Raw genomic sequence first — 13,246 nt, forward strand, 5'->3', positions numbered from 1 at the left:
AAATGAACGAATTATGAGATGATGAATGTAAGAATTGCACTGGCAGCAGATACTCCTGATTCAGCAATGGTTTGTAATACAACCAACTGTAAGACAAGCAGAGCGTGTGGTACGCAATCAATTTCTCACGTTATGCATTTAAGAAATAAAAACTTGCATAAACTACTGAAGGTGTGGTATCAGAGTTCTTATTCAAGGAAAAAAGTAACATTTAAACGGTTAATCACATTAAAGTTCAAGGTAAATTTAATTTAAAATTATAACAGCGATTAAAATGGAGTATTTGCTAGAGTAAGGGCCACAGAATATATGAGCTTGCCTTTGCCACAGAAGTATCACTTATGTATTATTCTTCAGTATATTATTTCTTCAGTGAAACCCTAAAAGAACTTTGAAATTGTGTTACCTGGCTTGTGACAAATCTAGGTCTCGAGTCATCAGCATACGTAAGCCTTCTTCATTAAAGAAAAGGTTGTTTCCTCCAGACATGATACCACATTTCCTTGATGGCTTTCCACCACTCACAAGCAAGAATCTATCCGACTCCAGCTGACCTGAATACACAGTAAATACATATTTATCATTTACTCCGAAATGCTTCTACTGCAAGAGTACTATTTCCAGAGGAAGAGAGTGAAATTAAACATCACATGCAGAGTGAAGAAATATTCAGTGTTTCTGATGCAATGCCTTCTAGAAAACTGCCATGAATCAAAACAAAATAAACCCAGAAATATGAAGTTTGGGATCTTAATCTCCAGTTATTCACAAGATTTTCTGCTTTTCTTCATTTTTTTTTAAAGATAACAACAGAGTACCCAGGTCTATAAAGAAACCTTGAGTGCCACGTGGCAGCACGCAAGCAAGGGCTGGCAAAATTGAAAATGAACAGCAGCACCTGCGAAGGGGTGAGTTTGGTTCACAGGTGCTGCTTTATTCAAAACATGCTCTTCTTGCCATGCTTGCCAGCGGGGGAAACCTAGAGGTGGTTTTAGAGCCGTGTGGGCGGACGCTGTATGTGCCCAGGCACGGGTGAGGCTTTGAGTTCCCCGCTGGCATCGCTCGCTTGGGGTCTGCCGAGGCTGCCGAGCGGTGGCCCTCACCGCTGAGACACACGGTCTGCTCTGAAGCCATGTTTGCTGTATTAAGGCCATTTAGATTTCCCTTGCAGTGAGAGACGACACAACCTTAAAGCCCTTCGTTGTTTGCCTCACTTGCGTGTGTTCCGTCTGTGCTAAAGTCAAACTACCGTCAAACCATCATTCTCTTCTAAAATTATTTTCTACGTGCAGTTTCAAGAAATTCTATTTTGGTGAAGATTTTGTATTCCGGCATTAACAACTTCACAAAAAATCCAACATTCTAAGCCAGACGACTGACAGCCATCAGACATTCCCAAACCATGCCTGAGAATGACATCTAAACTACTTGGTTCATGGGAATAATCCCACAGCACAAATTAAATACAGAAGCATGGAGGGGTGAGGAAGACTTTGCTGTTTCATCCCCTGAGCCCTGGGTTCCACTAAGACAGACAGGCAGAACAAAGAAAAGAGAAAAGATACCTTCAAAATCATCCTTAAGGAAGTCAGAGTTCTTGGTACTTATTTTGCAGGTTGGCCCGGAGTACCCAGGGTCGCAGATGCACTTCGTGCCATTGATACAGCTGCCGTGGCCGTTGCACATCTCCTCGCACTGCGGGCCGATGTACACGTTGTCAATGGCCCAAGTCACTGGCTGGGATCCAGCAGGGTAAAACCCTTGGTACCACCTGAACCTTGCCAACCTGAAAAAGGCATAAAGTGTACTTACTTTAAATAATAGTTCCATCTTTTTTGTATTCCATATTTATCATATTATGCATATATATAGTATTCTTTCTCTTGGAACTGGCTTGATAAATAGCTTAATTCTAGAAACGGACTGCTGTATCTAATTCTTTCAGTACCTCATGCATCTTTATGTTGACATTCAACCCAAGTACTGACAGAAATAAAAATAACATTATTCATTAGTCGTTATACCAAAACTGAATGATGGACTTGAAAATAGGATTTGAAATCTATCCGCTCTTTTCTCCGTCATTCGTGGGGAGGATGAATGGCCGTGGCCTGATGAATTTCCTTCTACTTTGGTGTACAGCGTCTGGGTCAGAGTGGGCCACTTTCACTCTCTCCCGTAGAGCAAAATTCTACTTTGTGCTGCCACCCTGGCCCCAGGGAGACCACCTGTGGAGCTGTGGTGGTAGGATCTCACCCTCAGTTACACGGAAAGAAAATATGATCTGCCATGTTACCAGGTATTCAACTTGCTTTCAGGCAGTTTAATCTTAAACCAGACTGATATTGCAAGTTGTTAATTTAAACTATATTCTCCTTTGGGTGCTGTCCTGTCATTTTTAATTTGCCTCCTAAGTGCTGCTCACATCAATGCTGCATGTAAAGAGGAACCAACTGGGGAAGGAGGGAAAACAAGTTGAGATGGGGAAAAATACTTGAGAGACTAATTTTATTCCCAATTGGGAAAATGTTTTAAAGGAGGAAGGAAACCAGAAGACTGAGAAGGGAAAAGCATTTAATTGCCTTGCATGTTTAATGTGTCTTGTTAGAGATATCTAAATGCAGCAGGTGAATCGATAGCAGAGGTAGCTGGCAATTTTTTTTATTTTGATTTGCTAAAAAGGAATTTTTATGAAGGGATAGCTGATCAGTGGGGACACTACTTTAAGAAAGTACTAATTCTTAGTTACAGCTGTCTGCTGAGAATATGTATTAATTTCCAAAATAACATATGTAGTAGAAATAGCTGAAAATGTCTTCCTCTTCATTTAAATATAATCACTTCAGGGATGAAAAGGCTGGGTTATTTTAGCATTACACAAGGAGTCACGTTTGGAGGTATTTTCTTGTTACTCCAGTGGATTCTGGTGGAGAAAATCCCCCTTCAGCCCTCTGGACTAAGAATTCCATGGCACCGAATGCTCCATGGAAGCTGCTCCGCACTACTGGGTTTGGCTGGCCATCAGCAATTGGCTTCTAGCCTGATGTGTCAGGGAAGGAAAAGGAGGGAAGGCAGGCAAACGGGATAGAAACACTGAGGAACAGAGGATGAAATCAAAATACCTGGAAGATTTAAATGAGTTAGGAGTCTGCATAGTCAAAATTTTCATTTGGAGTGTTGCATTGGTAGTTGTGTAAAGGCTCAAATAATTACTTTGTGCAAAAACAGAAGGACAAATGAGCTGCTGCAAGAGATGGTTACCTATTCCATGCTTGAAATGTTAACTGTCATAAACCAGAAAATTCAAGTTTAAAATTTAAACATTTTCTTAAATTATTAAACATCCAGGCTTTCCAAACTTGTTTCTCATCACTTATATAGGTCTTTTCATACTTTCAGAGAGCCATATGGGGCCACTTATTTAGTGGAGGGCCCATTGCATGCAGTAGTTTCATAAATACTCAGTCTCGTAGTTGCACAGACTCATAAAGGCTCTAGTTGCATAGCTCATTTTCATTCATATGGCTACAGTTTAATCCTTAATGATGCGATCTTTTACATAAACTGAGTTGATGCTAGAAGGCAGTTTCTCTGAAAAAGTAACCGATACTGTTTTATACTTTGAAAAGTTACTTATTATTATGCCTGCTAGCACGTATTTTTCTGTACTATGTATCTGCCATCATCCAACCTGGCTTGTCCCTCAAACTTTAAGTTCCTGTGTGACTGCAGCAGATAATTTCTTAGAATCAGAGAACTTTGCAACTACAAGAGACCTCAAGTATTCAGGTAAGTCCAGTTCCTTGCGCTGAAGTAGAATCAAGTTTACACTAGCTCACATTTTAATGCATTTTGTAATGAATCTCAAATTTCATGCAAGAATATCCCTGATGAATGCAAATAGCTAACGCACTGCAGTAAAGAGCATTGAAGGAGCTTTAAAGATAGTCAGTTTTGCCCTCATTTTACTACGTAACCCACTTCCATAAAAATGTCACCAATCAGATATATGGATAAATAGGAAATTATCTGTGGTTATTCTACATTAGCATTAGGCACAACATATTTTTGGGAATCACCTGAACACTCTGCCATTCAGGACAAAAACTGCAGAAAAAACGGTCGTCTGGTCTGCTCTAGTGCTGCAGTTCCTATGGACCGCTCTTGTTCTGGGAGAACGTTTTGTACGGAAAACAGAAACAAAACCAAACCAACAAGCAGCTTGGCAGGAATAGGAGATGGACACTTACCCACAGAGGTGCAGTTTTCCGAAGTGAATGACCTCCCTTCTCCAGCCCTGGGTGGTGCCCGCGTAGTAAGTGCTACTTGGGTGATGCTCGGTGGAGCACAGGGAGCTGAGGCGGCTGCTGCTGCTGTAGCACAAGGGGAGCAGCAGATGCCAGGTCGCCCCCAGATCTCGTGAGAACTCCAGCTTCACCGGGTCAGTGGAGGAGCTATCAGTGGTGCAGCCGATATTGATCTGAGGGCCAAGACATGAAATGCAGAAAATGACACAGGGCAGGCTGTGGGACACCTGATATAGCTCTTCATCTTAGTAAGCCTCCCCCATTTGGTACAGTAGTTATTTAGCCCAGGAAAATGGTGATTTGGGAACTCATTTAACAACTGGGATGATGCACTCAGGACACGCACATGAACATGACCTCTTGCCTCCCTCTCCATGGGCATATCGCACTCTGGCTTATCATATAATGAATGTAATATGAAATCCCCAACTACTTCTACTAAGACAAAACCATAAAGTTAATTAGACAAAATCCCAAAGGAGAGCTGCTAATATTGCTGGAGCAAAAGCATCAGTTCTTGCAGTCCTCTGGCATGTACTGAAGTAATCACAGCACAAAAAAAATGTGCATTTTTAAACCCAGAAATATTAAAACAAAATGTGCAAACTTTTTTTTTAATTGCTGGGCTGCACTATGGTCCTCTTTTATGTTACACTCCCAAAACAAAAAAAGAAAGCTTATGCCACAGGACCCTTCAGGGTATGTACTGTATCACTTCAATATATTCTTCAGCTTTCATACTCCCTATCCTTTCGCTCATGCATAGTAGCAAAGCCCGAGGAGACAGCATTAAGAGAGTATCATAGATGGATTTGCTTTAAATTCAATGTTACACCAAAATATAGTTTGGCAGTGTCAAACTTCTCAGGGTGTTCTTAAGAGATTCCTAACCTAGAGAACAGTAGAAAAGGCAGAAAACCTACATGAACAACAGTTCTAGTACTGAAAAATGTATAAAATGGTGTTTTGTACAGAATCTGAGACCTCTTAAGACATATTTTCTGCATACCCCCAATGCAAATTAATCTGTTTTTCTTTCACACTGATATTAAGATGTTCTTTTAGTTCCAAATTGCTTATATAGAAGAAGAATTAGTTCCCTTACAGGATGACTCTATCATACAAAATAAGATGTACTATATTTATCATGCAATAGATGAAAACCCATTGCCAATGAAATACAAAGCCAGTACTAAAACTATGAAATATTTTGGGGTTTTGACATATATTTGTAGAGGAAATAGGTGTCTTTCTAACATGCTGCTCTTTAATGAAAATCTGTTTCTAAAATCCAGTAATATTCAGAACCATACATGCTTAACATCTTCAGCAATGACATAGACAGTGGGATTGAGTGCACCATCAGCAAGTTTGTGGACAACACCAAGATGAGTGGTGTGGTTGACACACCTGAGGGATGGGATGCCACCCAGAGGGATCTGGACAAGCTTGAGAAGTAGGGCCATATGAACCTCATGAGGTTCAACAAGGCCAAGTGCAGTGTCCTGCACCTGGGTCAGGGCAACCTCCAGTATCAATACAGTTCGCGGGATGAAGGGATTGACAGCAGCCATGCCGAGAAGGACTTGGGTGTACTGGTGGGTGAAAAGCTGGACGTGAGCCAACAATGTGTGTTTGCAGCCCAGAAAGCCATCTGTATCAAAAGAAGCATGGCCAGCAGGTCGAGTGAGGCGGTTCTGTCCCTCTATTCCACTCTGGTGAGTCCAGTTTTGGGCCAGTCTGGTGTACTGCGTCCAGCTCTGGAGCCCTCAGCAGAGGAAAGACATGAACCTTTCGGAGCAGGTCCAGAGGAGGGCCACAAAGATGATCAGAGGGCTGGAACTCCTCTCTGATGAGGAAAGGCTGAGAGAGTTGTGGTTGATCAGCCTGGAGAAGAGAAGACTCCGGAGAGACCTTATTGCGGCCTCTCAGTACTTAAAGGAGGCTTATAAGAAAGATGAGGACAAACTTTCTAGCAGGGCCTGTTGTCATAGGACAAGGGGTAATGGTTTTAAACTAAAAGAGGGTAGATTCAGACTAGATATAAAGAAGACATTTTATACAATAAGGGTGGTGAAACACTGGAACAGGTTGCCCATAGAGGCTGTAGACATCCCATCCCTGGAAACGTTCAAGGTCATGTTGGACGGGGCTCTGAGCAACCTGATCTAGCTGAAGATGTCCCTGCTCATTGCAGGCGGGGTTGGACTAGATGACCTCTAAAGGTTCCTTCCAACCAAAGCTATTCTATAATTCTACAAATGTTGAAAATGTATCCTACATTGAATTTCCTTCATCACTCTTCAGCGCACGTGTCTTTCTAGCATACTGCTCTGTAATGAAAATCTATTTCTTTCTAAAACCCAGCAATACTTAGAACTGTGCACAAATGCTGCAAATGCATCCTACATCGAATTTCCTTCATCACTCTTCAGCACACATGAGTCTCATCAACCTACATTTGACTAGAAGGGTTGTCTACTCATCTGGAAGCTTGGAGAGACGCTTGACCCAATATAGGTTTTGACTCTTGAGACACTGAGAGAAACTCTGCTGCATTATGCATAACTTCTTCATTTATACTAATGTCCTCCAAAACGTGAGCTGAAAACAATGTTCTTACCACATATGGAAGTAAGCATGTAGATTTTATGAGGTTAATGCTCTGAAGACTTATAAATATCTTAAAGTGACCTCAAGCGTTTTTGTTCTACAGGCTGTAATCTATATTTTAAAACAGAAAATGGTTTGCTTTCAATAATTTATGAATTAGTTGCATGACAAACTGAAGCGTGCATGAGTACACAGCTAAACCTAGTTTTCTTGGAAAACCCTTAGTATCTTTTTAGTAATGGTTTATAAATCAGTATCATTTGCTGTTTAATGCTCCAGCATGCTACATCTTTGTTAAAAGCAGCCTGGTAATTGTGGCATGGCAATTTACATGAAAGATTCTTTTACAATTTCTTAACGACAATATAATGACCCCTCCAAACTAATAGATACTAGGCTAAATGGTTACTCCCATCAGTAGCTGCCCTAGCCAATGCACAGTTTAGATTTTAGGATAAACCAGAAACAGAGTTTAGTTTAGACTATGTGTTGTCATTGGGGTGCCTGTTTCCACTGACTATAGGAGAAGCACAAAAAATATGCTCCTTATTCATGAGCTTTAGATAACAGCCTAAGATGGGAGGAATTCAGGCCATCGTGGGCAAAGAACGGCTTCAACCAGAGCCTCTATGAAACTATGGGCAGAAGCAAAAGGAAAGCAGAGCTTCGGCTTGCTGAGAAAGTACAACCAGGGCAGTTTAGCCAGCAGGTAGGACAAATTGATTTCTAGTGTCACGGATGAAGTTGTAGCTCTCCACTGGGTCAGCTCATGGAGATGCTGCACACTGCTCCACCTCCACACTTACTCTGAGCAGGTTGTAAACTGGCAATCTGGACCCTCATTATATTTTGCTCATCATCTTGTCTGCCAGCAGTGACTCTCCAACTTGTAGGACATGGACTATAATGCTATCAGTCCAAGTATACAGGTGTGGACAAAGTAGTAATTTAGGTAAGAAAGTAGAAGACTTTGAGGCAGAAATTTCCCTTATCTGTGTCTTAAAAGCTTCATGATACACCCACATGAGGGAAAGTAATATCAAAGCAATTACAGGGGAAATTAGACAGGCTTCTCTACTTGGTGATCAGAACAGCTGGGCAAATACACCAAAGAGCAGAACCTGAAAGAACAGAACTCTATAAGCAAAATGGAGAATAATTTTCTGGACACGAGTACCTCAAATTGGATTATAGTGTTTTCATTTACACTCAGGTCCCTTGTTGTAATGGAGTGTTCTCCAACTTCATTTGAAACAAATACCATAGCCGAATCTTCTTCCCTGTAAAAAAAGGAAAGGAATACTTTAGACTCAGTTTATTACACAGTCATTTCTTTCTAATTTATTGCGGAGAGATGCTTACGGAGCTCCTTTAGATGAATACGGGCAATAAAGCCCAATGTTTCCACCAGGATAGAAAAACCAGTTGTCCTCTTTGGGACCGAAGTCAAACGTATCCAAAAGGATCATGGGATTCTTTAGGTTATTTCCATCAATAATGAAATCATCAATAATCCAGATTTCTTCTTTTTTGCCTACAAAGAAAAGGGGAACATTCCTATTAAGACCTACTACTACTATTATTAGAGAACAGAACGGTAGCCTGTATTTACAGATTACATTGAGAAAAGAGTGCTAAAAGCATGGCTTCACTATTTGCATTTTTCATGGAAAAAGTCTCCATACTGCTCTGAAGCCTGACCCTACAGAATTAACTTTTATTTCTCTAAAATTTATAGAAGTCATAGCATACCAAAGAGTGAAAAACCTGTGTTGAACAAGTATCTTCTGTTTAAATCACATTTACTTGAAAAGTCAATGTCTTCTTTAATTAAGAATCATCTAAACGAGCAGTTGCTGTAGAGCCCAAGCAGCCTAAAAGGATGACACATAGCAGCCTGTGTGTGCCCGGCAAGAGCTTTTTGAGATAGAAGGAAATTCTGAGTGACCTTCTCTCCAATGGATTATGAATTCAAATGTTTTGCAAAATTGGTGCTTTCAAACTGGAGAGGAAGGATTAGATTGCCAGATCTTTTGTGTTAGTGTTTTTTTCATCTATCTAAAAGCCTTTGTGTTGATCAGAGAAAAAGCTTCTTTTAAATGAAATTCCTACTTAAGGATAATGCCTGCAAGAAAAGTTTAGTTAAATGTTTTAGGCAGGACCCATCAGAAGAATGAACTGGAACTGAATGCTTAGTACTACATTTGAATGTGCTTTTTTTTTTTTTTTTTTAGAGATACGCTAGGTATTTGCCTGCGTGGAATACATCTGCTGTATCACTGTGTCTAAATGATTGCTGGAATTCTTTAGAGCCCTTAATGTCAGCTCCTGCTAAGAGACGTTCTCAGAGCAACTGAGAGCAGAGAACTTTCTTCAGCTGGCACATCTCCTGTAATCAGGAGGAATGAGCTGCGTTCCTCTTGTGGTTTTCTACAGTCCTTTACAATTTAATCACAAGATTAACTGCTTACTACATACTCTTCCTAAATGGGGTTTTAATGCCTAGTTAATTCTGAGCAAGGTAGGCTTAGTTCCCATTTACACTTGGGACTTTTTTGTATAATTGGAGCACTGTAATGGGGCCTCAGTGTAAACTAGAATCAGGTCCATTAAAAATAATGAGGAGAACTTGAGTGAATTTAACTTCATGGATGTTGCTTGATCTCCCAGTCCCACCTGGACCAAAACTGATAGTCTTCTGCACACAGTCAAGGGGTATTAGGTTAAGATCCTTTCACTCTAAAGCATACAGCAGCTTTCTAAGAACAGTAAACATAATCCTCTGATAATTTTAATTGAAGAACTTGAAGTATAAGGAGACAAGATTTATGAGTCTCTATTCTTGTTGAGTTCAAAACTCTAGCCTCTTACACATGCTGAGCTGCGCAAGTGTGGACTTGGGAGTCCTGCGGGTGTCTCTTCCTTACCGTTGTTGTAAGGTTGCCAGAGCCTGAACCGCGTCGCATTGCTTTGGGCTGCATGGGGCAGAGGAACGTTAATAAAGAGGACATCCGTAGTCTGCGTGAAGTAAAACTCATCTATCAGGTGCCAAGTGATGCCACCGTTGACAGAATATTGCAGCAGGATGGAATGAGACCTCTCGGGGGTGCCTGAAGCAGAGAGGACATGCATTTATGTTCATTATAACCTGGTTTTAAAAAGCACTAGATTAACAACACTTCTTCAAGTGTAAATACAATTAGGTTAGTTTGACATCTATTACAGAGTATGGGCTTGCTTTAATAACAACTTAAGCTGTTGAGAGGTTATATGTGTATTATACAGACACATCTTCCTGTGCTTTCCCTTGCTTGTCTGTCTAATGAATGCTAATGAATTAGGGGCTAAATTTACATTGCTGTTAATTATATGTACGGTCACAGTTAATTTACTTAAATGAGAAGCTCTCTCAGTGTTATAATTTTTTAGATTAGAATGAGCCAGCTCCTTCTAGCACAGACATTTTTCAGTAATTCAGTATTTATTTGCTTGTTGTTCCCAGGTACCAGACATTACCATCACCATCTGTAGCACCCACAGATAAAGACACAGTCCGTATCCTCACAAATTTATAGTCCATGGCTCTGAATATAGACACTGCTATGAGCATATTCATGGCCAGAAATCATATAATGGATATAAAGCGCTGAGGATCTTTATTAGCATGTTTTAAAAACAACAAAGCAATATTCTGTGCTTTAAGCTGGGACAAAAAATGAGCGGTGGAACTGAGAGTAAAATTCACATTTTCTTACTACCAGTTTCTCCTTTTTTTACTTAAAGTTTTAAGGAGTCAACAAAGGCTCTATACAGCCCTGTGTATTAACATATGCTGACGAGAGCCCAGCACGTGCACTTGATGCTGGTTACCCTGCACAAGCTCAGTCCCCAGTGTATGCTTGGCCCAGGCCTGACTTGCTGACCAGGAACATCAGCATCTGAGTGACAGTATCTCTGAGCTGAGCTCTCACTCAGACAAATTTACACTCTCCATTCCCTTCATAAAGTGGCACAGTGATGACACATCCCCAAAAACTCAGTCTGAGGGCAGCAGGAAAGGACTAAGGGACAGTTTCTTCATCCCTGCCTTACTGTGTGTTACTGTGCAAGTTTATCTCATGTTCTGTCCTTAAATTAACCAGTTTTGCTGAAGCCAAAGTGCCTGATGTGCACGCTCCTGCTCCACTCTGCTCCAGCACAAAGTCTCTCTTCAACCACCACATGTGGAACAGAGCAGGAAGGAGACATTGGCAGTCAGGAGCCAATTTCAGATTGTGGCAATTAACAGCAAACAACACACTGCTCTTAACGCTTACAGCTGAGATGTGCCCAGCTATATTGATTTGCATTCAACACTAGAGAGCTTGTTGGGACTAAGTCTGGGATCCAGGCCTAGGCCTAGCAAGCCATATAGATTTAATGAGAAAAGACTTCTCCTGGAGTTTCACTGCTTTGCCTTTGTGGGTCAAGTATCAAAATCCAGCCTTGAGCCTTTGGCTCTTCCTCCCTTTTAGAATTATATTTTTACTCATCATATTTTTAAATATTTTGGCAAGGAGCATACGTAGAAATATTTCCAAGGTGTAGCTTTGTAAAAGAAGTCTTCACAAAGATTTGGCTTTTAAACATGAAGTATTAGGTATGTTATTGTTTTGGGGCATGTTATGTTTTTGGTTGCTATTGTTTTCTCTCTTTTCCATAAAGTACTTAAACAATAGTAATAAATAGCCAAATACATCCGATAAATATGATTGAAGGGAATCAAACATAATTCAGAAAGATCTAAATTTTTTACTTGCCCATACAGAGATTTGGCTAAGATCTTTATTTAGGAAGACAGAGGTGGTTCAAAATTATTTTCATGCTGTCTGGTGGCAAATGGCGAGGCAGTTAGGGTCCAGTCCCAGAGTGCTGAGCTTCCTGCAGAAGCTATGAACATTTTCCACCAAAGGGAGAGGGTTTTTTTGCATGTTGAGAGTTCAGCCTTGAAGCATTGTTTCTACAAGCAAGGCTGGGAAAAACTTCTGAGACTGCGTGGTAGTGACTCAAACACTCAGCCAGGTTAGTGATTCTCCACCGTGTCACTCCTGACTGGGATAAAATTATTTTGCAAGGCCAGAGATGGCAGAGCTTGGAGCAGGGTAAGACTGAATCATTGGCTTGAACGTGCTCATACTAGAGACGCTGTCTGAAGCTTGTTACACCAACTTGTAAACTTGTCTTGCAAAGTCTCACTATTCTTCATACACAATTAAATAGAATCATGGGGATTTAGTCCTCTCTATGATACCTACTAGGAACCTAAATGATAAGAGCTTTTAATGCAGTGGACTGAACCTTGAAAATGAAAAACTCTGTATCTGCCCTTTAAGCAATCTACTATAGGCACCATTTTAGGAATTTAAAAACTGAAAAATTCATTTTCCCCCAACGTTTGGCAAAATCTCTAAAAAACTCGAGCTATTTTGTTTCTTTTCTGCTCAAAGATTGTACTAGCTGTGCTGGTTTTGATAAACCACAGATTACTCTTTTACTGCACAGGAAGCCATGTAGGCTGGTAGCAAGGTAGGGATGATGCAGAATCTCAAACAAGTTCTCATATTATCTACCATAAACTGATGATCACGTACACTGAAGCTGAAAATGTAAATCCATATTCTTTTCTGTGATGCTACAATATATAAATAAAGCTAGAGAAGTGATAAGAAATCAACAGTGATCTTACCTTTGGCAAGAAATTTAAATGAAAACTGGATGTACACGGTATTAGTGCAATCTAGATCTCTCGAAACAAGCATTCTCAGTCCTTCCTGCAAATACATAATATATGGTATGAATCTTAGTTTCCATTATTGAAGATGCTCTGCAGCTCATTATTGTCTGGATGTTGACTGTTACTGACTGCCGGTGGCAGTGAGAGAGGTAGTTCTCTGTCCCACACCATCTCCCAGACAGAAAATAGAGATGGTGAGAGCCTTGGCAAAGTGAGCCATAGTAATGGAAAGGGCTAGATATGGGTGTGTGTCACCACCAGAGGCACAGCTACGTGATCAGGTACAGACACAATTACAGCTCATTCAGTTCATGCTCTGAACCACTGGGATGTGATCTGATCTGCAAGCACAGACCTTGAGTCCAAGCTAGTTTACTCATTTTTTTGGCAAGTTGTATAGTAGCCAAGCACCCTAATTTCCAGGCAGGACGAATCCTCTCTAGGAGTGTTTTTTCTGTGCCTCAAAAAATATTTTGTACAAATAACCTCTTCTGGGGCAACTTCTTGACTTAGAGCTGTATGGAAAGGGAGCAGACAGGAAACCTCATAGTGA

The 13,246-nt window shown here is 40.6% G+C and overlaps 1 protein-coding gene across 1 annotated transcript in view; it reads right to left on the reverse strand.

Annotated features, from left to right (window-relative positions):
* Positions 1-13,246, reverse strand: part of RELN (reelin) — a gene marked incomplete at its 5' end in the record, with an annotated part of 296,306 nt that overhangs the window by 39,339 nt on the left and 243,721 nt on the right. The window contains 7 exons of the mRNA XM_082479306.1: positions 407-554; positions 1,566-1,786; positions 4,251-4,480; positions 8,098-8,200; positions 8,283-8,454; positions 9,848-10,030; positions 12,646-12,730. Coding sequence (XP_082335432.1) covers positions 407-554; positions 1,566-1,786; positions 4,251-4,480; positions 8,098-8,200; positions 8,283-8,454; positions 9,848-10,030; positions 12,646-12,730 — 1,142 coding nt within the window. The remainder of the gene's footprint in view (positions 1-406; positions 555-1,565; positions 1,787-4,250; positions 4,481-8,097; positions 8,201-8,282; positions 8,455-9,847; positions 10,031-12,645; positions 12,731-13,246) is intronic.

The sequence above is a fragment of the Vanellus vanellus genome (assembly GCF_965231255.1).
Source record: "Vanellus vanellus genome assembly, chromosome: 1".
Lineage (NCBI taxonomy): Eukaryota > Metazoa > Chordata > Aves > Charadriiformes > Charadriidae > Vanellus > Vanellus vanellus.